Source organism: Giraffa tippelskirchi, chromosome 5 (genome assembly GCF_054371585.1).
Source record: "Giraffa tippelskirchi isolate mGirTip1 chromosome 5, T2T-mGirTip1v1.2.pri, whole genome shotgun sequence".
Classification (NCBI taxonomy): Eukaryota; Metazoa; Chordata; class Mammalia; order Artiodactyla; family Giraffidae; genus Giraffa; species Giraffa tippelskirchi.
In genome coordinates, this window is record NC_137279.1 from 58,889,339 (window position 1) to 58,912,251 (window position 22,913).

At 37.8% G+C, this 22,913-nt stretch overlaps 1 protein-coding gene across 1 annotated transcript in view; it reads left to right on the forward strand.

Annotated features, from left to right (window-relative positions):
- Positions 1–22,913, forward strand: part of USH2A (usherin) — a 901,466-nt gene that overhangs the window by 236,537 nt on the left and 642,016 nt on the right. Inside the window, exons 15-18 of the mRNA XM_081491700.1 lie at positions 4,427–4,585; positions 15,903–16,397; positions 17,405–17,674; positions 19,261–19,430. Coding sequence (XP_081347826.1) covers positions 4,427–4,585; positions 15,903–16,397; positions 17,405–17,674; positions 19,261–19,430 — 1,094 coding nt within the window. The remainder of the gene's footprint in view (positions 1–4,426; positions 4,586–15,902; positions 16,398–17,404; positions 17,675–19,260; positions 19,431–22,913) is intronic.

Here is a 22,913-nt window from a genome sequence, read left to right on the forward strand (position 1 = left end):
TGCAATGCAAATCATTTTCTGCATTCTTTGACATGGGACTGAAATATCTCTGTTTCAATCATCCACAAAACACTAAGATAGTGTTTTGCTATCTTCGAAAATAATCTGAAGGTGAGTTTTGATTGCTCTAACTCTGAAATCTTTTGTGTTCCTGAGAGCATGCATAGTTTTAGATGTAATCACTAATATTCTCTAAAAAATATTATGTTGCCATGGATTATAAGACTCTCTGAGAGTACTGTAGATGAGACAGTCTAGGAGTTTTTGAAGTTCCACCAAGAAAAATTGGATTTAGAGCCCTAAATTAAATTCACTGGAAGTTCAGATGTGCTGTCAGTATTAAACCAATCAGTGACTGTATTAAAATATGGCAGGACTTTGAATTAAAATATATAAGGTGCTATTTGGAAATAATTCTCTTTTTGTGTATCATTTTGAGATTGTTAATACTCTTGTCCTATATCTAAATAGGCACACAGACAGTTGGAATTTTAACATAACAATGTGAAAAGTGATAGTGAAAGTCACTCAGTCGTGTCCAACTCTTCACAACCCCATGGACTATATAGTCCATGGAATTCTCCAGGCCAGAATACTGGAGTGAGTAGATGTTCCCTTCTCCAGGGGATCTTCCCAACCCAGGAATAAAACAGGGGTCTCCTGCATTGCAGGCAGATTGTTTACCAGCTGAGCTACCAGGGAAGCCCAACATAACAATGAACCCCTCTCCCCCCCAAAAAAAGATAAAAGAGGAAGAATGAGAATGTATCTAGGTTGAATATTTTTCCTCAAAAACATGATATCAATATTATCTACTATAGGCCTGGAGACATTTTCTTTAGGGAGCCTATGTATAAGGTATGGAATTTTACACGTTTCAAATTCAGTGGTCTTGATATACTTTCTTAAAATGTTATTATTCGTCTATAGCATGGCTTTAAAGTGGAGTGTATGAGTACCAATGAATTAGTAATAGCTCTTTGAGAGTCTTTGCCTGGTGTGTAGGATGACTTAACATTGCTACTCTATACTTCTAACTGTACTCGGTCCCCCAAGATTTGGTATGGTCCGTGTCAGCAGGTTCCCTTGCTCCATGACTTTCAGTTGGCTTCAGCTACAAGTAGGAACCTTCCAGTCATCTGGAAGAGAACTGGGAGAAAGGGAAGTCAGAATATTTAATCCCTAGCCCCTTGACTCAGTGTAGGAGTGGCCTTGAGCTGGCGCTCCCCTTCATTGAGTGGTCAAATCATGCTCTTCTCACATCCCTCTGTGTCCCTGAGAGCTGTGCCCCTTTGAGCTAGGTATAAGTGTAGGAAGAGCTGACATAGTAGGCTTGAATGCTTATCTTCAGAAAAATTTGCTTACAAAGTTGGCATTTGGTGGCCATCTGGGAACTTGGATTTTTTTTTTTTTAACATTTCTCACCATCCTAAGAATTGTTGAGTGGCTCACTGTCCCTTAAATTTTGCATAAATGGCATGGTTTTTGCTTAACACCTGCTTTCCTTCTGGGAGTCTGAAATTATGGTATGTGGGAGATAGAGGGTGCCTATCATGAACGGTTTCCAGTATGAACCCTGGGTGCTGAGTTTCTAATCAACTTCCCTGGTTGGCAACATTTCATGTGTGTGTTCATGTCTTTCTGGGGAAATTAAACACATCCTGTGTGATAGGAAGCTTGTGCTCGACTTCCCCCAGACTTTCCCCGTGTGTATTTACCCTATGTTGATTGTACTCTGTATCCTTCCTCTGTAATAAATCTTACCCAGGGGTAGGACTTTGATGAGTGAATGAGTTTCTAGTGAATCACTGAAGCTGGGGCTGGTCTTGGCCCATGACATAAAGAGTAAAAGAGCTTTGCTATTACTTCCCAGAGTACTGCTCCATGCCTTTTAATTTCTTTACCCTCTGCCCACCATTTTGAAAATAGTTTTAGATCTTTATTAAATCATGTGAGTGCACTCTTGTCTTCTGAAACATTGACTATCACCTAGTGACTGTGGATATTTCATATAAAAATATTGATAATTATTTGATTAATGATTTAGTTTTTTTCAACAGAAAAAGTAATGGTTTTAAAAATAAGTTAACAGTAACCTGTGCCTTTGTCATCTTCTTTAATGAGAAAATCTGATTAGATTATGCTTCCCTAATGAATGAAGAGTTATGTATCTTAAACCAGAAAGGGATAAATAAACTGGTGGTTGATTGCCCTTGAAATATAGCTAGATATTGTTTTTCTCCTTCACATTTATATATTCTGGAGAAAAATGTACACTTACTCTTCAAAATAGAGAGACTAAGAAAAAATACACAGTGATAAGAAACAAAGTATTCATAAAATATATTTATATACTATAAATATATCAGTAAAATCATGAGATGGATGCTGTTACATTCCTAATGGAAGCAATCATATAATCTCTAACAATCACAGCATTTTAAAAGTGAAGTATAGTTGTTACAATGTTGTGTTAGTTTCAGGTGTACAACAAAATGATTCAGTTATATATATGTGTGGGTGTTTAATATTTTTCAGATTTTTCCCATTATAGATTATTACAAGATACTGAATATAGTTCCCTGTGCTAAGCAATAGGTCCTTGTTATCTGTTTTATATGTAGTAGTATGTATCTTTTAATCCCAAACTCATAATTTATCCCTTAATGCCCCACTGCCCCCTGCTTTCCCCGTTGGCAACCATAAGCTGTTTCCTATGCTGCAATCCCAGCATTTTTAACAGATGTTAAAAGCAGTCATGGCACCTCCAACAAGTACTTTGTGTGTTCATGTAGTACATTTAAATTGTTTCTTGCTAACACCACCCTTATGGCAGAAAGTGAAGAGGAACTAAATCTTGATGAAAATGAGAGAGGAGAATGAAAAAGTTGACTTAAAACTCAACATTCAGAAAACTAAGATCATGGCTTTTGGTCCCATTACTTCATGGCAAATGGATGGGGAAACAGTGGAAACAGTGTCAGACTTTATTTTGGGGGGCTCCAAAATCACTGCAGGTGGTGATTGCAGCCGTGAAATTAAAAGATGCTTACTCCTTGGAAGGAAAGTTATGACCAACCTAGGTAGCATATTAAAAAGCAGAAACATTACTTTGCTAACAAAGGTCCATCTAGTCAAGGCTATGGTTTTTCCAGTGGTCGTGTAAGGATGTGAGAGTTGGACTGTGAAGAAAGCTGAGCACCAAAGAATTGATGCTTTTGAACTGTGGTGTTGGAGAAGACTCTTGAGAGTCCCTTGGAGTGCAAGGAGATCCAACCAGTCCATACTAAAGGAGATTAGTCCTGGGTGTTCACTGGAAGGACTGATATTGAAGCTGAACTCCAATACTTTGGCCACCTGATGCGAAGAGCTGACTCATTGGAAAAGACCCTGATGCTGGGAAGGATTGGGGGCAGGAGGAGAAGGGGATGACAGAGGATGAGATGGCTGGATGACATCACCGACTCGATGGACATGAGTTTGGGTAAAATCCAGGAATTGGTGATGGACAGGCAGGCCTGGTGTGCTGCGATTCATGGGGTCACAAAGAGTCAGACATAGCTGAGTGACTGAGCTGAATGTTTAGACTAACCTTCTTAGCATCCATAGCTATTTGTATCACTAACTTTTATTCTTTCACACTGTGCTCTGTGGAGTTAGATGAGACATTGTGCTTAATGGAATGGAAAGCTTTCTCTTAAAAGTCTAAAAATTATATGATTTAAATTTCAAGTTTCAACATAGTTTATGTCAACTTTTAAATTAATTAAGTAGAAAATAAATACGCATCTTTGGATGATTTCTCAAAAAAATTCAAAGAAAGAAGAGTAAGACAAATACTGTATGTTTCCATTTATATGTGGAATCTTAAAAAATGAGCAAATAAATCAGATACAGACTAACAGACACGGAATAAACTAGTGGTTGCCAAAGGAGTAGGGTGGGGGTAAGGGTAAGGGAATGGGTGAAATAGATGAAGGGGATTAAGAAGTACAAACTTATTACAAAATAAGTCATAGGGATGTAATGTACAATGCAGGGGATATAGTTAATAATACTGTAATAACTCTGTATGGTACATAATCTAAACAAGCATCAAATCACTATGTTATACATCTGAAATGAATACGTCAATGATACTTCAATAAAAGTAAGTGCTTAATGTAAACTTTTGTGGTTTCTCCCCAGCCATATTTATGTCAGCTGTGTTGACCTACAAATGTGTTTTATATTTATAGATAAAAAGCTTTGTTTTAGAGAACACATGATGTATGCCCTTTGTTTATTAATGTCTTGGTAAACCACATGTCTTCTTGATAAAGTAACCCTGAATCAGAAAGACCTCTTTGCTGGGTATCTTACTTCAGTTTACTTGTGTCATTATTGATTGCCTTTGCTAATACATGCTCTCTTCATTGTAATTTAGCTCCATCCCAGCAACCTCCACCCAGAGGACAAGTTCAAAGTTCTTCTGCTATCAATCTTTCCTGGAGTCCACCTGATTCTCCAAATGCCCACCAGCTTACTTACAGTTTACTCAGGGATGGTTTTGAAATCTACACAGTTGAAGATCAATACCCATACAGTGAGTTTCAAGGTTTGGTGTTGGAAAGATAAAATATTCTGAGAATTGATACATTAGTTAAGTTCCTTGACATTGAGGAGAAATGCTGTTGTTTAACGGGGAGTGTTTCAAGCAGAGAGAGAATCACAGATCTCACTAGCAGTCAAAGAAAGCCAGTGAAAATGAGATGCTTAGTATTTGATAAGTCATGAATGCTTATCAAACCTTCAAAGATGAAAAAAAAAATCCCTTTTACAGCATTGATGAGGACATGAAGAAGCTAGAACTTACATAAACTGCTGGACTATCTGTGTGAGTTCGCTGGTATGACTTTTCATGTGGGACAACTTGAATCCTTACTCTTTTGTAAACCATTTGACTCAGCAAACCTACTTTAGAAAATTTATTTCAAATGAAACCATTAGTGGACAGCAAATCACAAAATACTTCCAAAGCTCCACTATTTGTAGTATCAAAATATTGGAAAAGTCAGACACTCAGAAAACTTTCAATAAATTATGGTACACGGCTTGATAAAATCTGGTACATTATTGAGTAAATTGTAGAATATGGTTACCTATAAAATGCTGTCTTAGTTTACTTATCAGTGAACCAAAAATGTCCATGACATACTGTTTAAGGTATTGGGTTAAGATCTTATAGAAAAAACTAAATGAACCTTTTAGCTAACCCAATAGGTTAATTCAGTAGTAAAATCAAACATCAATTATACCCTTCAATCTAGAGGCAGAGGCATGTTTTCCAGAGTAACATATTGTGATCTATTGATAACCAAAAGATATGAAAAATAATCCATCAGTTATACACATTTGAAGGCACTGGCAACCCACTCCAGTACTCTTGCCTGCAAAATCCCATTGACGGAGGAGCCTGGTAGGCTGCGGTCCATGGGGTCGCGCAGAGTCGGACACGAGTGAAGCGACTTCACTTTCACTTTTCACTTTCATGCATTGGAGAAGGAACTGGCAACCCACTCCAGTACTCTTGCCTGGAAAATCCCAGGGACGGGGAAGCCTGGTGAGCTGCCGTCTATGGGGTCGCACAGAGTCGGACACCACTGAAGCGACTTAGCAGCAGCTGCAGCAGCATACACATTTAATTAAAAATATAAAATACAACAAACTGATGTGTAGGTTTCTCTGTGTATGAGGACTATAGAAAATTTATCAAATATTTCTGTTATAAGCATTTCAAATTTTAAATTCTCAGGTTAAAAAGTGAACTTCTCTAAAAGGGAAAAGAGAGTGTTAACATGAAAGCAAATAGCTTAAATTTATGCATACATTGCCATTTTCACAGAGGTAGAACCCAGTAACATGAAATGAAATTGAGAGGGGAAGGATATGAACAAACCATGAAGATTATCTTTGCACCTGTAACTTGTATGAATTTTAAAGGATATTGTAGAAATCACACTATAGAGACCCATTATCTTTAAAAAATTATACTCATATTTTAGATACTGTTTCCCTAAAAGCAGAATGAAGACTTAGAAATTTTTATATTCTTCTAACTCTGTCTTCTCTGATGTTTGCTTCCATTATGTTTAGCTACAAGCTATTTTAGGAAACTGGTTTTAAGTAATACTGAAACATTTATTCCAATTCAGGTTTCTACTTCATTCTCTTCATATAAGACCCAATTTTCCAAATTCTTGTTTAACATGCATAATTAGTTAGAAAAGTATATAGAAACACTGAAGTTCCATAATCTTCCTCAAAATGATTAGTAAGATACCTTGTTTTGACATATAGATTGGCATTACAACTTTTGCATAGCATACATTTTTATTTTATATATATTGTGCTAGGTTACACTTTGCACCCACTTCAGTATGACTTACATTATTACACCCAGTACTTTGTGTTATCTCTAAGTGTAGCTTCAGTATTCCAAGTCTTCTTTGAAGTTAATGGAAATTCTGAACTTCACAATGCAGATTGCAAACAGAAATGAACATCTGTCTACATCTGCCATGCTGGCAAAGCATCCTAAAAACCTGCTATTAGGATGTTTATTTTCTTCCAAATATCAGCATGATCCAGGTGTCCTGGAACTTAAGCTTTTGTGATAGGAGAAAAGAGGGTTATACTAATATTGAGAGTGATTTAGAAGATGACAGTACCACTGGTTGGATTAATTCTACAGTTGTGAATTAGGGTCACTCTGTTTTCCATATATCAATATTTTATAGAACACTGCATGTGAACACCACACTCTGGCTCTTTCACACGATTGCACTAATATAGAATCTAAATAACAGTTTTTTTACATAATGTGTGCTTATTGACTAATCAGACATTTATATAATCCCATTAAACAAGGTATTATTTCTTAAATCCTTATCTTTCATTAAAAAATGCTGCTTCTGGCATTTCTTGACAATGACTATAATTAATGATGTGAAAATTATCTGCCTGATGGCATTTGAACAGTAAGAACAATTGGTTAAAGTTGTCAGAACATTGTATCATTCTAATAATACTCTCATGTTTATTACTCTATTTCCAATGTGTGGATAGTACGTGTAATATGGAGAGGAAACAGTACTTATATTCAGTTGGATGAACACAAATCTTTGGGTTAAATAAAGGCATTTGGAATTATAGGTGGAGAATCACTGAACTTTTCAAAGAAAATTAATAGTGTCGTCTTCCAAGCAAGTTTGACCATTTGGTTGAGACTATTATAGAATTCCTTGTTAGAATAAAACTTTTCCTAGCTGGCCTGATGCACTGTGGGATTCTCCACAGTGGTAGTTGCCACCCTAAGATCATAATACACTGATATTTTCATCTTTAGAACTTGGAAATTATTTGTTCTTAACAATACCCGCTAATAAGGATGGAATCATTTTAAAGTTTATAAATAATTTTTTTAAATGAAGTTAAAGTATAGTCAGTGATTTCCCTAAGTAACATTTCACTCGTTTTTGCATCCTCATTAGTTTTCAAGAGTAGAAGAGAAAGCTGTAGGGGTAAAGTTAGTACATTGGGAACTGTACATAATCAGCACTTTTAATATTATTTATCTCCCCTGCAACATCAATCAGGGTTGCCCACTGGTATTTTATGTGCCAGAGCAGTGAAGGGAGGGCTTCCCAGGTGGTGCTGGTGGTAAAGAACCCGCCTGCAAATGCAGGACGTGTAAGAGACATGGGTTCATTCTGGGTCAGGAACATCCCCTGGAAAAGGGCATGGCAACCCACTCCAGTATTCTTGCCTGGAGAATCCCATGGACAGAGGAGCCTGGTGGGCTACAGTCCATGGGGTTGCAAAGAGTCCGACATGACTGAAGCAACTTAGCATGCAGGGGTGAAGAGAATAGCTATCATAGGACATAGCATGCTTTTGATTGTACTGAAGTTTTAGGGGGCGTTTATTAAATCACTTTTTCCTACTTGAGTTTCAAACTAAAGGCGAACTAGACATAAGAATTCCATCTATAAGATGGAAATAAAAAATAAAAGTCTTCTTCATTATTAAGAGAAGCCAGATTGGAGAGTATAACTTCTGTCCTACAGATTAGAAAAGAAAAAAAAAAAAAAATCAATGAGTTGATTGAGTACTCTTTGCTTTTTTTCCCTCCTCAATTCACAATCAATTAAATCTTTCCTCCTTTGGGATACCATGAGTGGGGCAAATAGTGCTTAATTGTTACTCTATGAAAATGTTTCCACAGGGAAACTAGAGGAAGATTATTTCTGCATGTGACCATTGTTTACATCACTAGGGACATTAGTATAGTTTCGTTGGAGAGTTTTAGACAACACTGTATCTTAGTGAACTCTAGGATTTCATTTCTACCTTTAATGTCTTTATCATTTATTATTCCACACTATATCAAGGGATCAATGTAATAAGTGGAAAGAGAGTTCAGTTATCCCTGAGAGAAATAAATCAACCGACCAACCAAATAAACAAACCCAGAAAATATAAGCAGGGGATAAGGTTGAAAACAGAAGATGAAAATCAAGGATTTTTATTATAAGGCTTTTTAATACTACTTCCTAGAAAAAAATAGTTCATATCTATATGAAGACTTATTCATTCAATTATACTTTGTTCTTTGCTTACTGCATACCAGCAATAGTATCAACCACTAGAAATACAAGGCTGAAAGGAATAGTTCACATTATTGAAAAGAGACATAGATAAATAAACCAAAACTACAATGTAGTATATTAAATATTGAACTAGAATTGACTTTAAAGAGTATTAAATCTTTTTTAGAATATTTCTAAGTATTTTATAAGTGGAGAATATATAAGTATCTTATGTAAGTATATATATAAGTATTCTTTAAGTATCTTATAGAATATATAAGTATCTTATAAGTGGAGAAGGAGTAAAAAGCAACCATGCTTTTAAGGGCAAAGAAAGTGATTGAAAACCACTGTAAATTTCTGAAAAGCAGGTGACATGACCTGAATTATGCAGATACTGCAGTAGAGGAAGAATTAGTCTCATGGAAGAAATTGTATATGACAAGGCACGAAGGTGGGTGAAAAAATAGGGTTAATTCAGGAAACTTGCAGAGTTCATGAGCTCTAGTGAGTGGTGCCACATGTGGAGGTGGGATCAGTCAAGATTGTGACTCAGTGCATCTCTAAAGAGAAATTGCTGATGATTTTGTGCAGTAGTTTGTCTAAACACCTGACTTTGATTTGAGTGTATGTAACTTTTTATTATAAATGTAGTATATCCAATTAAGAAAATTTAAAAGAGCAAAAATTAAAGCATCTCAAGTCCAGCATTTTATTGCAAAAACTAATTTCATTTTGGAAAATTTCTGGGAGGGAAAATATGTACTTCAGTTTATTTTTCATAACAAGCCTATGTACTGTTACATTTTCTATTTTTTTCTCATGTTGCTGTTTGGTCTTCATCACTTTTGCTTAAAATAACTATATAACATCCTATTAATGTAATATTAGAATAATATAACTCATGAAGAAATTCTACTTTAAACATTTCCTATTATAAATATCAACTGATCATTTATAGGCTTCCCAAGGAAATGTTTCCTAGGAATTTGGCTAACAGTCATGTCTCATAAAAGATTTCTTACTGTATACTTGTGCAAGTTATTAAGTTGTTCCCTCTCGGTTTCTAAGCTTTACTTCATTGCCTGCTTTGTGACAATGGAGCTGGAACCTATAAACATTTCTCCTTAACTCACTGGGATGATGTTGAATTCTATCAGTAGAGGCTGTAGGAAGGCACCCTGAGGAAGCTGGAGGTTTCTTTTCCTAGTTGTGCTGTGCATTTCTCTCAGAAGGTGATGTTCAGCCATACACAGCAGCACCCTTGGGTAGCTTCCACTGAGGACCCCAAAGGGCAACTTCCCTACATGCTGGCCTCATAAGAATGAGTTCTACAAGGTAAACTCAGGAAGATAGCACGTGGCAGTCCCAGTAAATTCTCAGAAGATGCTCAGGTGGCATCTTCTGCTACCACTGTAGATGGTGACTTTCCAGTGAATTCTCCAGTAAAGCCCCTTATCATGGGCAGCTTTCCTTGGGACTCTGCCAGTAAGTTTTTTTTCCAGTAAGTTCTGTGGTGGAGCAACTCAGTTGCTAGAGACCAAGTACCAAAGGAGTTCTGCCTTCCTGGAACCTCAGCAAATTTCATCATCAAGTGGGCTTTGGCTGCATCCTCTTTAACAAAGTCTAGTCTCATCCCAAGTCTCAACTCTCTGGGTTCTGTTCCTCCCCTGGGTGTTCTGCCTCAGTCTTGGGAGTAGTGACTTTTCCATCTCTTTTCTTCTGCATTCATTAGAGATTTCTGGTCTCCTCAGTAGGTAACACCCTTCTGTACTCAATCATACTTTGTATTCAACTTTCCTTGTTTAGGTTACTCTATGGCTTCTGTAACCCGATTGAACTCTAGTCTAACATATAATATGTTTTCATGAAGAATTGGCGATGACATATAAATCAGAGTATCAACATTACCCTTCACTCAGATTTTCACTGTCTTAGTATATTCAGGCTGCTGTAACAAAATACCACAGGCAGTTCAGTTCAGTTCAGTTGCTAAGTCATGCCCAACTCTTTGCGAATCCATGGACTGCAGCACGCCAGGCTTCCCTGTCCATCGCCAACCCCTGGAGTTGACTCAAACTCATCTATATTGAGTCAGTGATGCCATCCAGCAAACTCATCCTCTGTCGTCCCCTTCTTCTCATACCTTCAATCTTTCCCAGTGTCGGGGTCTTTTCAAATGAGTCAGTTCTTTGCATCAGGTGGCCAAAATATTGGGGTTTCAGCTTCAGCATTCATCCTTTCAAAGAATATTCAGGACTGATTCCCTTTAGGACGGACTGGTGGATCGCCTTGCAGTCCAAGGGACTCTCAAGAGTCTTCTCCAACACCACAGTTCAAAAGCATCAATTCTTCGGCACTCAGCTTTCTTTATAGTCCAACTCTCACATCCATACATGTTACTGGAAAAACCATAGCCTTGACTAGATGGATCTTTGTTGACAAAGTAATGTCTCTGCTTTTTAATATTCTGTCTAGGTTGGTCATAACTTCCCTTCCAAGGAGTAAGCATCTTTTAATTTCATGGCTGCAATCACCATCTGCAGTGATTTTGGAGCCCCCAAAAATAAAGTCTGCCACTGTTTCCACTGTTTCCCCATCTATTTGCCTTGAAATATAGGACCAGATGCCATGATCTTAGTTTTCTGAACGTTGAGCTTTAAGCCAACCTTTTCACTCTCCTCTTTCACTTTCATCAAGAGGCTCTTTAGTTCTTCTTCACTTTCTGCCATAAGTGTGGTATCATCTGCATATCTGAGGTTATTGATATTTCTCCTGGCAATCTTCATTCCAGCTTGTGCTTCATCCAGTCCAGCATTTCTCATGGTATACTCTGCATATAAGTTAAATAAGCAGGGTGAAAATATACAGCCTTGACGTACTCCTTTCCCAATTTGGAACCAGTCTGTTTTTCCATGTCCAGTTCTAACTGTTGCTTCTTGACCTGCATCCAGATTTCTCAAGAGGCAGGTCAGGTGGTCTGGTATTCCCATCTCTTGAAAAATTTTCCAGTTTGTTGTGATCCACACAGACAAAGGCTTTGGCATAGTCAATAAAGCAGAAGTAGATGTTTTTCTGGAGCTCTCTTGCTTTCTCGATGAAACAAAAGATGTTGGCAATTTGATCTCTGGTTCCTCTGCTTTTTGTAAATCCAGCTTGAACATCTGGAAGTTCATGGTTCATGTACTGTTGAAGCCTGACTTGGAGAATTTTGAAGATTACTTTGCCAGCATGTGAGATGAGTGAGATCGTGCAGTTGTTTGAGCACTCTTTGGCATTGCCTTTCTTTGGATTGAACTGGAAACTGACCTTTTCCAATTCTGTGGCCACTGCTGAATTTTTCCAAATTTGCTAACATATTGAGTGTAGACTTTCACAGAATCATCTTTTATATTTGAAATACCTCAACTGGAATTCCATTGCCTCCTCTAGCTTTGTTTGTAGTGATGCTTCCTAAGGCCCACTTGACTTCACATTCCAGAATGTCTGGCTCTAGGTGAGTGATCACACCATCATGATTATCTGGGTTGTGAAGATCTATTTTGTATAGTTCTTTTGTGTATTCTTGCTACCTCTTCTTGATATCTTCTCTTTCTGTTAGGTCCACACCATTTCTGTCCTTTATTGTGCCCATCATTGCTTGAAAAGTTCTCTTGGTATCTCTAATTTTCCTGAAGAGATCTCTAGTCTTTCCCATTCTATTGTTTTCTTCTATTTCTTTGCATTGGTCACTGAGGATGGCTTTCTTATCTGTTCTTGCTATTCTTTGGAACTCTGCATTCAGATGGCTATATCTTTCCTTTTCTCCTTTTCCTTTCACTTCTCTTCTTTTCATAACTGTTTGTAAGGCCTCCTCAGACAACCACTTTGCCTTTTTGCATTTCTTCTTCTTGGGGATGGTCTGGATCACTGCCTCCTGTACAATGTCATGAACTTCTGTCTGTGGCTGTTCAGACATTCTATCTATCAGATCTAATCCCTTGAATCTATTTCTCACTTCCACTGTATAGTCGTAAGGGATTTGATTTAGGTCATACCTGAATGGTCTAGTGGTTTTCCCTACTTTCTTCAATTTGTCTGAATTTTGCAATAATGAGATCATGATCTGAGCCATAGTCAGCTCCCAGTCTTGTTTTTCCTGACTGTATACAGCTTCTCCATCTTTGGCTGCAGAGAATATAATCAATCTGATTTCAGTACTGACCATATGGTGATGTCCATGTGTAGAGTCTTCTCTTTTCTTGTTGGAAGAGAATGTTTGCTATGACCAGTGCGTTCTCTAGGCAAAACTTTGTTAGCCTTTTCCCTGCTTCATTCTGTACTCCAAGGCCTAATTTGCCTGTTACTCCAGATATTTCTTGACTTCCTCCTTTTGCATTCCAGACCACTATAATGAAAAGGACATCTTTTTTGGACGTTAGTTCTAGAAGGTCTTGTAGGTCTTCATAGAACCATTCAAGTTCAGCTTCTTCAGCATTACGGGTCGGGGCATAGACTTGGATTACTGTGATATTGAATGGTTTGCCTTGGAAACAAACAGAAATCATTCTGTAGTTTTTGAGATTGCATCCAAGTACTGTATTTCCGACTCTCTTGTTGACCATGATGGCTACTCCATTTCTTCTAAGGGATTCTTGCCCACAGTAGTAGATATAATGATCATCTGAGTTAAATTCACCCATTCTAGTCCATCTTAGTTCGTTGATTCCTAGAATGTCGATGTTCACTCTTGCCATCTCCTGTTTTATCACTTCCAATTTGCCTTGATTCATGGACCTAATATTCCAGGTCCTATGCAATATTGCTCTTTACAGCACTGGACCTTGCTTCCATCACTAGTCACATCCACAACTGGGTGTTGTTTTTGCTTTGAATCCATCTCTTCATTCTTTCTGGAGTTATTTCTCCACTGATCTCCAGTAGCATACTGGGCACCTACCAACCTGGGGAGTTCATCTTTCAGTGTCCTATCCTTTTGCCTTTTCATATTGTTCATGGGGTTCTCAAGGCAAGAATACTGAAGTGGTTTGCCATGCCCTTCTCCAATGGGCCATGTTTTGTCAGAACTCTCCACCATTACCTGTCTGTCTTGGGTGGCCCTACATGGCATAGCTCATAGTTTCACTGAGTTAGACAAGGCTGTGGTCCATGTGATCAGATTGGTTAGTTTCCTGTGATTGTGGTTTTTAGTCTGTCTGCCCCCTGATGGAGAAGGATAAGAGGCTTATGGAAGCTTCCTGATGGGAAAGACTGAAATGGGTCTTGTTCTGATAGGCAGGGCCATGCTCAGTAAATCTTTAATCCAATTTTCCACCACAGGCAGAGTGGCTTCTAAACCACAGAAATTTATTTTCCAGTGTTCTGGAGGCTGGAAGTTCAAGGTCAAGGTGTCAGCATGGTTGGGTTCTAATGAGGGCTCTGTTTGGGTTTGCAGTCTGCCAGCTCCTCCCTGTGTCTTGACATTGTGAAAGGAACAAGGGATTTTTCCAGATTTTTCTTTCATAACTAATCCCATTTGTGGACTCCACCCTCATGACCTCATCACTTTTCAAAGACCCTACCTTCTTAAAGCATCACCTTGGGCATTCTGTCCCTACTATCTGAACATGGGGAATATACAATATTTAGTCTGTAGAAGTCATTCTTATTCAGTCTTCAATTATTCCTTCTCCCCAACCATCATGACAGTGCTGGGGGGAAGGATAGCCTCTCTCTGGTCCTTTGCATTTGCAGAAACATCAGAGGATGCTGGCTCATTTAAGGGGTGGTGCTCATGTAACTCTAGTGACATCTGATGCATGAAGCTAGAGAGCATGCCTTAATCCTTATCTTGCTTGGGTCCTCATGAGTACCTTGCTATCTCATCCTCCTGTGGTCTCCAGCTATTGCTGAGAGCTCACTGGGATTGGTTTCCCACATTCTCCATCCAACCTTTGATTCACCCAAGTCTGGAGGGTCACCTTGTCCCAGCCATGGAAGGTCAAATCGCACACTTGCTGGATCTCAACCCAACATCATCACTCAGGAAACAAAGCAAAATGACACTTTACACAGTGAACTATTTTTCTTTTAGCCCTTAAATAGTGCCACATCCTCCCTCTAATATAGGCGACCTCTGCATGATGAACCTTTCCTCCCCTTCCCCCACACATGAGCAGGAGGGATTAGACATTTGTATGTCTCACAATCCTGCTGTACACTGTCTGTCCCTTAGGGAATGGAAAGTTTCAGGCATGTACCTGATCGTGTCCACTCCCCAATTTTTTTCTTTTATTAATACCTCCTTTTTCCACCTCCTTCTCTCTTCAAATCTTTCATGTGTGAATTCTCCACTGCTGATAAAATGAAAAGAGTCTCTACAACATAGCAGATTAAAGCAACAATGCTGCTGCTGCTAAGCTGCTTCAGTCGTGTCCGACTCTGTGCAACCCCATAGACGGCAGCCCACCAGCCTCCTCCGTCCCTGGGATTCTCCAGGCAAGAACACTGGAGTGGATTGCCATTTCCTTCTCCAATGCATGCATGCATGCTAACTCACGTCAGTCATGTCTGACTCTGTGTGACCCCATAGACAGCAGCCCACCAGGATCCTCTGTCCACAGGATTCTCTAGGCAAGAATACTGGAGTGGGTTGCTGTTTCCTTCTCCAAAAGCAACAATAATCATCTATAATTTCAGTTTCCATGGGTTATAAATTCAGGAAAGGTCCTAGTCAAGATGTTGGGTAGTGACAGACATGGCCTGTGGCAGTAGTTTGCTAGTTCTTGATCTAGTGTATCAGTGTCTAACAAACAGTCTGATTAAGTATAAGAAACTAGCGTGCATACGTGCTCAGTCATGTCCAACTCTTTGTGACCCCATCCACTGTAGCCCACTGACTCCTCTGTTCATGGGATTTCCCAGGAAAGAATACTAGAGTGGGCTGCCATTTCCTACTCCAATAGGAAATATAGTTATTTCTGTTGCAGAGAACTGCAAGGATGCTATAAAAAGGATGCTGTATCATGTAAAGAACAAAACAAGAGTTTAAGCTTCTAAGAATGCATCATTACAAAAGGCACTTTTCTTACATTATACTACACAATAAAAATAACCAGTGTTTGCTTTATCTCAGTTTTTAAAAATATGAGCCATATTCTTATTCAAAAGGGTAGATTGTTGTGGTTATGTATTGATAATTATGTTACTTAATAGAAAAACAATTAGAAATGATTCCCTATCAGTTTGTGGAATATAAACCTTCTTTTTCTTCTTTTGTTCTTTTAATTTCAGATATTCAATACTTCTTAGACACTGTCCTGGTGCCATATACCTCGTATTCCTATTACATCTTGACCAGCAGCGTGCATGGTTCAACACGAAGTGCAGCTGTCACCTACAGGACAAAACCAGGGGCCCCAGTGGGAAGTTTGAATTTAAGTTATATCAGTCCTGTTAGCTCAGACTCTGTGAAACTTACCTGGGCTTCACCTTCAAATCGTTCTGGTCCTATTGAGAAGTATATTTTGTCCTGTGCTCCTCTACATGGCGTCCAGCCCTGTTCTTCCTATGAAGGCCCTGAAACCACCACTACCATCTGGAATCTGCTTCCATTCACCAAGTACCGTTTTGCTGTTCAGGCGTGTACTAGTGGGGGCTGTTTACACAGCACCCCTTTGACAGTGACCACAGCCCAGGCAGCTCCCAGAAGGCTGGGTCCACCCAAGGTGCGGAAGATCAGTTCCACAGAGCTTCACGTAGAATGGGCTCCACCGATGGAACCAAATGGTAGGAATTCAAGGCCTAGATTTCCCATTTGGGGGTAGAAGGAGGTGAATCTGGATATTTGGAATTTTCAGTAAGATTCTGGAAACTTTTTGTTTTTATAACTGCAGGATGTTGTAATTGGGAAACCATTTCTGAAGATATAAGATACTGTTTGTCCTGGTTAGTAAAATAAGTATATTTCTTTAATCTAATAACAAATTCCACTCATTTAAATTGCCCCCTAAAAGGCTAATGTTATCTTTGCTCTTAATGACATCTGCCATAACACAAATGATGTTTCTAATTTGAAACTCACTTAAGAAATGCATTATATTTGACTGTGTCACAAGTTAGGGCACCCATAAGTAGTAAATTTTCTTTTAAGCAAGAAAAAGATATGAAATAATACAAAAAATATGTATATAGGCTAGCCAACTCCATTAAGTTAATTTTTGTGCTCATATAATTGAACCTTTGGTTATACAGGCCAGCAGACATTCATAGATTTTTTAATAACTTAATATCATGTACATATTATGGCAAAAGCTTTTTTCTTGGAATTTTTAAGATACTTGATTAAAGTAGATATAAATAAACTATAATATTCTAATATCTATGAAAATAAGGCTTATATTAAGCAGATAATAAAATTTAAATCCCCAAATTTGAAAATATACACATTGATCAAATTTCCAAAAACAAATAGCGATTCTTAGTAGAAATTATAATCAATCATCCTGAAAAATACTGAATTTACCTATCATAAATTATTATTATTTTGTTTGTGCATTTTCCATTTGTTTTTCATTTTCTATGAATATGCTTTTTAGTAATATTTCATACTTTCATGTAGCTATGAGTTTTTGTTTTTTTAGAAGTGCCTATCATCTATATTACCAAGGAAATGGGCAGGTAATTGAATTAGAACAATGAAAGCAAAGACTCTTCAAATAATCTAACCTCACACCATCAATAAAATAGGCCATTTGTCCAATACGTCATCTTTGTTCACTGTTTTACTTTTCTAGGCATAATTATAAGATATGAACTGTATATGAAAAGACTGAGGTCTAATGGAGAAACAAGGTCAGCAGAAAGTCAAGTTTTTCAGAGCAGTGGCTGGCTCAGTCCTCACCCACTTGCAGAATCAGCCAATGAAAATGCGCTAGAACCTCCAGAAACAACCACAGTCATCACTGGCTTGGAGCCATACACCAAGTACAAGTTTAGAGTCTTAGCTGTGAACATGGCTGGGAGTGTGTCTTCTGCCTGGACCACAGGAAGAACGGGAGAATCAGGTGAAGATCAGTGCTTTGAACTCTACTTTGAAAACACCTGAATTAAAATATTTCCTCAAATTAAAGTCATCAGTACTAACTACATTGGAAAAGCAAGAGTTAATAAACTTGCATAAGCCAAGGAAATATTGAATACATGGATTGGTTGCATATATAATTCAAAGTCATAAAGTTCTTGCAGTAAGTTTTAGGGAAAATTTAATGTTTTAGCTATTACCTCAAGGGAGAAAAATGACCAAACTATAGTCATAGTCTTTTGGGAGCATTTATCAAAAATAGCAATTGGTTTCCAGTCCTGAAGTGGGTTGGCCATATGTCCCATCTTGCTCCAAATTCGGTACAATTTATGTTCAATGAAAAAGATAACTGTTGGCAGTTTCATAAATCTGTTTTTGTTTTTCTTTCTCTTTCTAAAACAAATAGTTTAGGTACTAAATTGGACCTGAAAATATAATCCCAGACATCAAAATTTGTAATTCACAAGTATGTTTACAAGCAGTATGGTAAGGAAGGATGGTGAAAAGTTTTAATTTTTCTAAGCTATTATTACTAAAGCAAGTGAGAAATTTTTAATCCTCCACCTCATTCTTTATATTATAAACACTTCAAATTTCATGAGCCCTTAACAAAAAAAAAATACACTTTTGCTATGCTTTGACGCTATAGATATCCAAAGAGACCCAAGTGCTGATTTAAATGGGATATGTTAGGATTGTGAAGGGTAAGGGGAACTTCAGGTTAGATGTCCAAGGGAATCATTTCATAAATAAAATGTGCATTGTACTTGAGCATCTCTTAAGTGACTTCCAGCCATCTTGGCCAAATAATAGTGCCATCATAGCACAAGTGATGAGCCATGGCATTCTGGAAGGGGAAAATCAAGGTCAGAAATGAAAAGTAACGTGTGAAATAGCAATACTGGACCCTCATAATCATATGGGTCACTGGCTAATGAAAGTGCAATGAGGTCCTTTGATAATACACCTTTGGTTAGCACATTTAAAATCCATATTATGATCTCAAGGATGGTAGGTAGAGAATGTATATATGTACATCCCTGAACATTTCTATCAAGATTTATTGAAAACTTTTCAGATTTATTCAGGGTTATTTAGAACATTTTCAATTTTCCACTTTCTAAAGAGTAATATTCTCTAAGAAGTTCTGTGAAATACTTGTATATAGAAGAAATCCAATATGTCACTATGCATTGTTCTAAACTTTGTGGACTGAGACGTATTCTGTTTTGTGTTTTTTCCTTTTAAAGACTTCATACAACTTATTATTTCCTCCCCCATTACCTACTAGTTTTCTTTATGAACACAGGTCAATTCCTATTTTTATTTTGTAAATGGAAAATATCTTTGTTAGTAATGTGAGGTAGAGACCATGCTTGAAGATATATTTTTTAAGTGAGTAGTTTTTTATATGCATACCAGCATATTCTTTGATTTTTAAAATTAGAGTATTATGTAAGGAATGTGATGTTTCTGAAATTATTAATAAGATAAACTTGTGATTTCAGCTTGAAAACCTGTTAATGTGACATTCATTGTTTTGGCTGTTATTATTGTTGTCGTTAACAGCGCCTGTATTTGTGATGCCCCCTTCAGTCTCCCCACTCTCTCCTTACTCACTCAATGTGTCCTGGGAGATGCCACCGGACAGTGTTACAAGAGGAAAAGTTGTAGGGTATAACATCAGTATGATTTCTGAACAATCACCTCAATGGTCTCATCCAGTGGTGGTTCCACAGGTATTGTTATTTCCAATTCATGTCTTTCTACAGTTGAATTATGTCTTTGTTTTTATAGTTTCTGCGTTTGTAGAATTCTGGCAGAATTTTCACCTATACAATCCTTAAATGGGGAATTTTTTCCTTAATATTATGTATGCTGCTGCTGCTGCTAAGTCACTTCAGTCATGTCCAACTCTGTGCGACCCCATAGATGGCAGCCCACCAGGCTCCGCCATCCCTGGGATTCTCCAGGCAAGAATACTGGAGTGGGTTGCCATTTCCTTCTCCAGTGCATGAAAGGGAAAAGTAAAAGTGAAGTTGCTCAGTAGTGTCCAACTCGTAGCAACCCCATGGACTGTAGCCTACCAGGCTCCTCCATCCATGGGATTTTCCAGGCAAGAGTACTGGAGTGGGGTGCCATTGCCTTCTCCTAATATTATATATACAAGGGTCTAAATACATCACTTACTTTTTCTAGTATAAATGGAAATAATATGGGTATTATTTTGTTTCATGAAATCTGCTTTTTCTACTTAGCATATATCCTCAAGTATCTTTTAAGAGTTTGAGATTCAGTAGCTGTGTACTATTGTATTGTTTAGGTACACAATAATGATTCAACCAATGCACAATCAATAGATATGTATATTGTATGAATTCTTTTGGAAATGTAAATAACATTGATAAGAACATTTTATATGTACATTTGTATATTTCTAGTTCCTAAGAAAAATTTCTGAGGGATGCAGTTTATTTTACAGCTTATAGCAAAGATTATGAACATTTCAAGGTTTAGGATATGTAGTGACATATTGCTTACTAGTGGGTAATCTCCAGTCAGCAGTAATGAGAATAATGATCATAGATAACAGTTATTGAGGCTTTACTGTGTACACAGACTAAATCATGATATGTATAACAATCCTGGAAGATAAGAAGCTCTTGTTACTTTCCATGATATGATGTCGCCAGTGTCCTTTCTATCAGCACAAGGGGCAGTTTAGTCTCTCAGTCGTGTCAGACTGTTTGCGACCCATGGACTGCAGCACACCAGGCCTCCCTGTCCATCACCAATTCCTGGAGTTTACTCAAACTCATTTCCATTGAGTCGGTGATGCCATCCAACAATCTCATCCTCTGTTGTCCCCTTCTCCTCCTGCCTTCAATCTTTCCCAGCATCAGGGTCTTTTCGAATCATTCCGTTCTTTGCATCAGGTGGCCGAAGTATTGGTGTTTCAGCTTCAGCATCTGTTCTTCCAATGAATATTCAGGACTGATTTCCTTTAGGATGGACTGGTTGGATCTCCTTGCAGTCCAAGGGACTTTCAAGAGTCTTCTCCAACACCGCAATTCAAAAGCATCAATTCTTTAGCTCTCAGCTTTCTTTATAGTCCAACTCTCACATTCATATATGACTACTGGAAAAACCATAGCTTTGACTAAACGGACCTTTGTTGACAAAGTAACGTCTCTGCTTTTTAATAAGCTGTCTACATTGGTCATAACTTTCCTGCCAAGGAGCAAGTGTCTTTTGATTTCACAGCTGCAGTCACCATCTACAGTGATTTTGGAGCCCAAGATAATAGTCCATCACTGTTTCCACTGTGTCCCCATCTATTTCCCATGAAGTGATGGGACCAGATGCCATGATCTTAGTTTTCTGAATGTTGAGTTTTAAGCCAACTCTTTCACTCTATTTCGCTTTCATCAAGAGGCTCTTTAGTTCTTCACTTTCTGCCATAAGTGTGGTATCATCTGCATATCTGAGGTTATTGATATTTCTCTCACCAATCTTGATCTGGCTTGTGCTTCATCCAGTCCAGCATTTCTCATGATGTACTCTACATAGAAGTTAAATGAGTTGGGTGACAATATACAGCCTTGATGTACTCCTTTCCCAATTTGGAACCAGTCTGTTGTTCCATGTCTAGTTCTAACTATTACTTCTTGATCTGTATTCAGATTTCTTAGGAGGCAGATCAGGTGGTCTGGTATTCCCATCTCTTGAGAATTTTCCACAGTTTGTTGTTATCTGCACAGTCAAAGGCTTTGGCATAATCAATAAAGCAGAAATAGATGTTTTTCTGGAACTCTCTTGCTTTTTTGGTGATCCAACGGATGTTGGCAATTTGATCTCTGGTTCTTCTGCCTTTTCTAAATCCAGTGTGAACATCTGGAAGTCCACAGTTCATGTACTGTTGAAGCCTGACTTGGAGAATTTTGAGCATTACTTTGCCAGCATGTGAGATGAGTGCAATTGTGTGGTAGTTTGAGCATTCTTTGGCATTGGCTTTCTTTGGGATTGAAATGAAAACTGACTTTTCCCAGTCCTGTGGCCACTGTTGAGTTTTTCCACATATGCTGGCATATTGAGTGCAGCACTTTCACAGCATCATCTTTTAGGATTTGAAATAGCTCAACTGGAATTCCATCACCTCCTCTAGCTTTGTAGTGATGCTTCCTAAGGCCTACTTGACTTCGCATTACATGATGTCTGGCTCTTCAGAATTGTGGACATGGGATCTGGACACAGCATATTATGTCTTCTGGCTATTACTTGTATTATAATATTCTACTCCAAGAAAGTAAAATTAGAAAAGAAACATAGTTTATAAAACATGTCCCAGAAATCAACTTGTTTTGATCCCATTTTTACCAATTACTAGGCATATCTCACACCTCTGTGCTTGAGATTTCACTAATTTGTTAAATGCAAAAACGATTTCTGCTTATCTATAGTTTATGTGGAGCTTAAAAAGCTAAACAGATATTAGATATTGTTTTTAGTGATTGTTATTAATGGGATAGGTTTACATACGTTTATAAAATATTCAAAAGGGTAGGAAAATATTTTTATATTGAGAAAACAGGTATACAAAAATCTTTTATCATTTTCAAATAATTTTATTTATTTATTTTGACTGTTCTGGGTCTTTGTTGTTGCACAGATTTTTCTCTAGCTGTGGCAATCAAGGGTTACTATCTAGTTGTGGTGCTTGGGCTTCTCATTGCAGTGGCTTTTCTTGTTATAGAACACGGGATTCAATAGTTGCACACATTGGCTCAGTAGTTGCCGTTCCTGGGCTCTGGAGCACAAGCTTAGTAGTGGTGGTGCATGGGCCTAGCTGCTCCGCAGCATGTGGAATCTTCTGGGACCAGGGATCGAACCCATATCTCTTGCATTGGCAGATGGTTTCTAACCACTTAGCTACCAAGGAAGTCCCCTTTATTTGTTTAAAAGTCTTTTTTGTGTGTGGTTGAATTAAAATAAAGATATAGATATGTCAGTTTATTTTCTTTTTTGTACCCCCTCCTGTAAGTATTCTATCATATACTCAAGAAAGTTAAATCACAAGTGGCAAAGTCAAATTTTTTTTTTTACATTCTCAACAATTAAATTTATATCCACACTGACCCGAATGTGTCGCATTATAATCTTGATAAATAAATAGCCAAAATTTTGGGGAAAGCCTACTATAAAAAGTAACATTTAAGGATTTT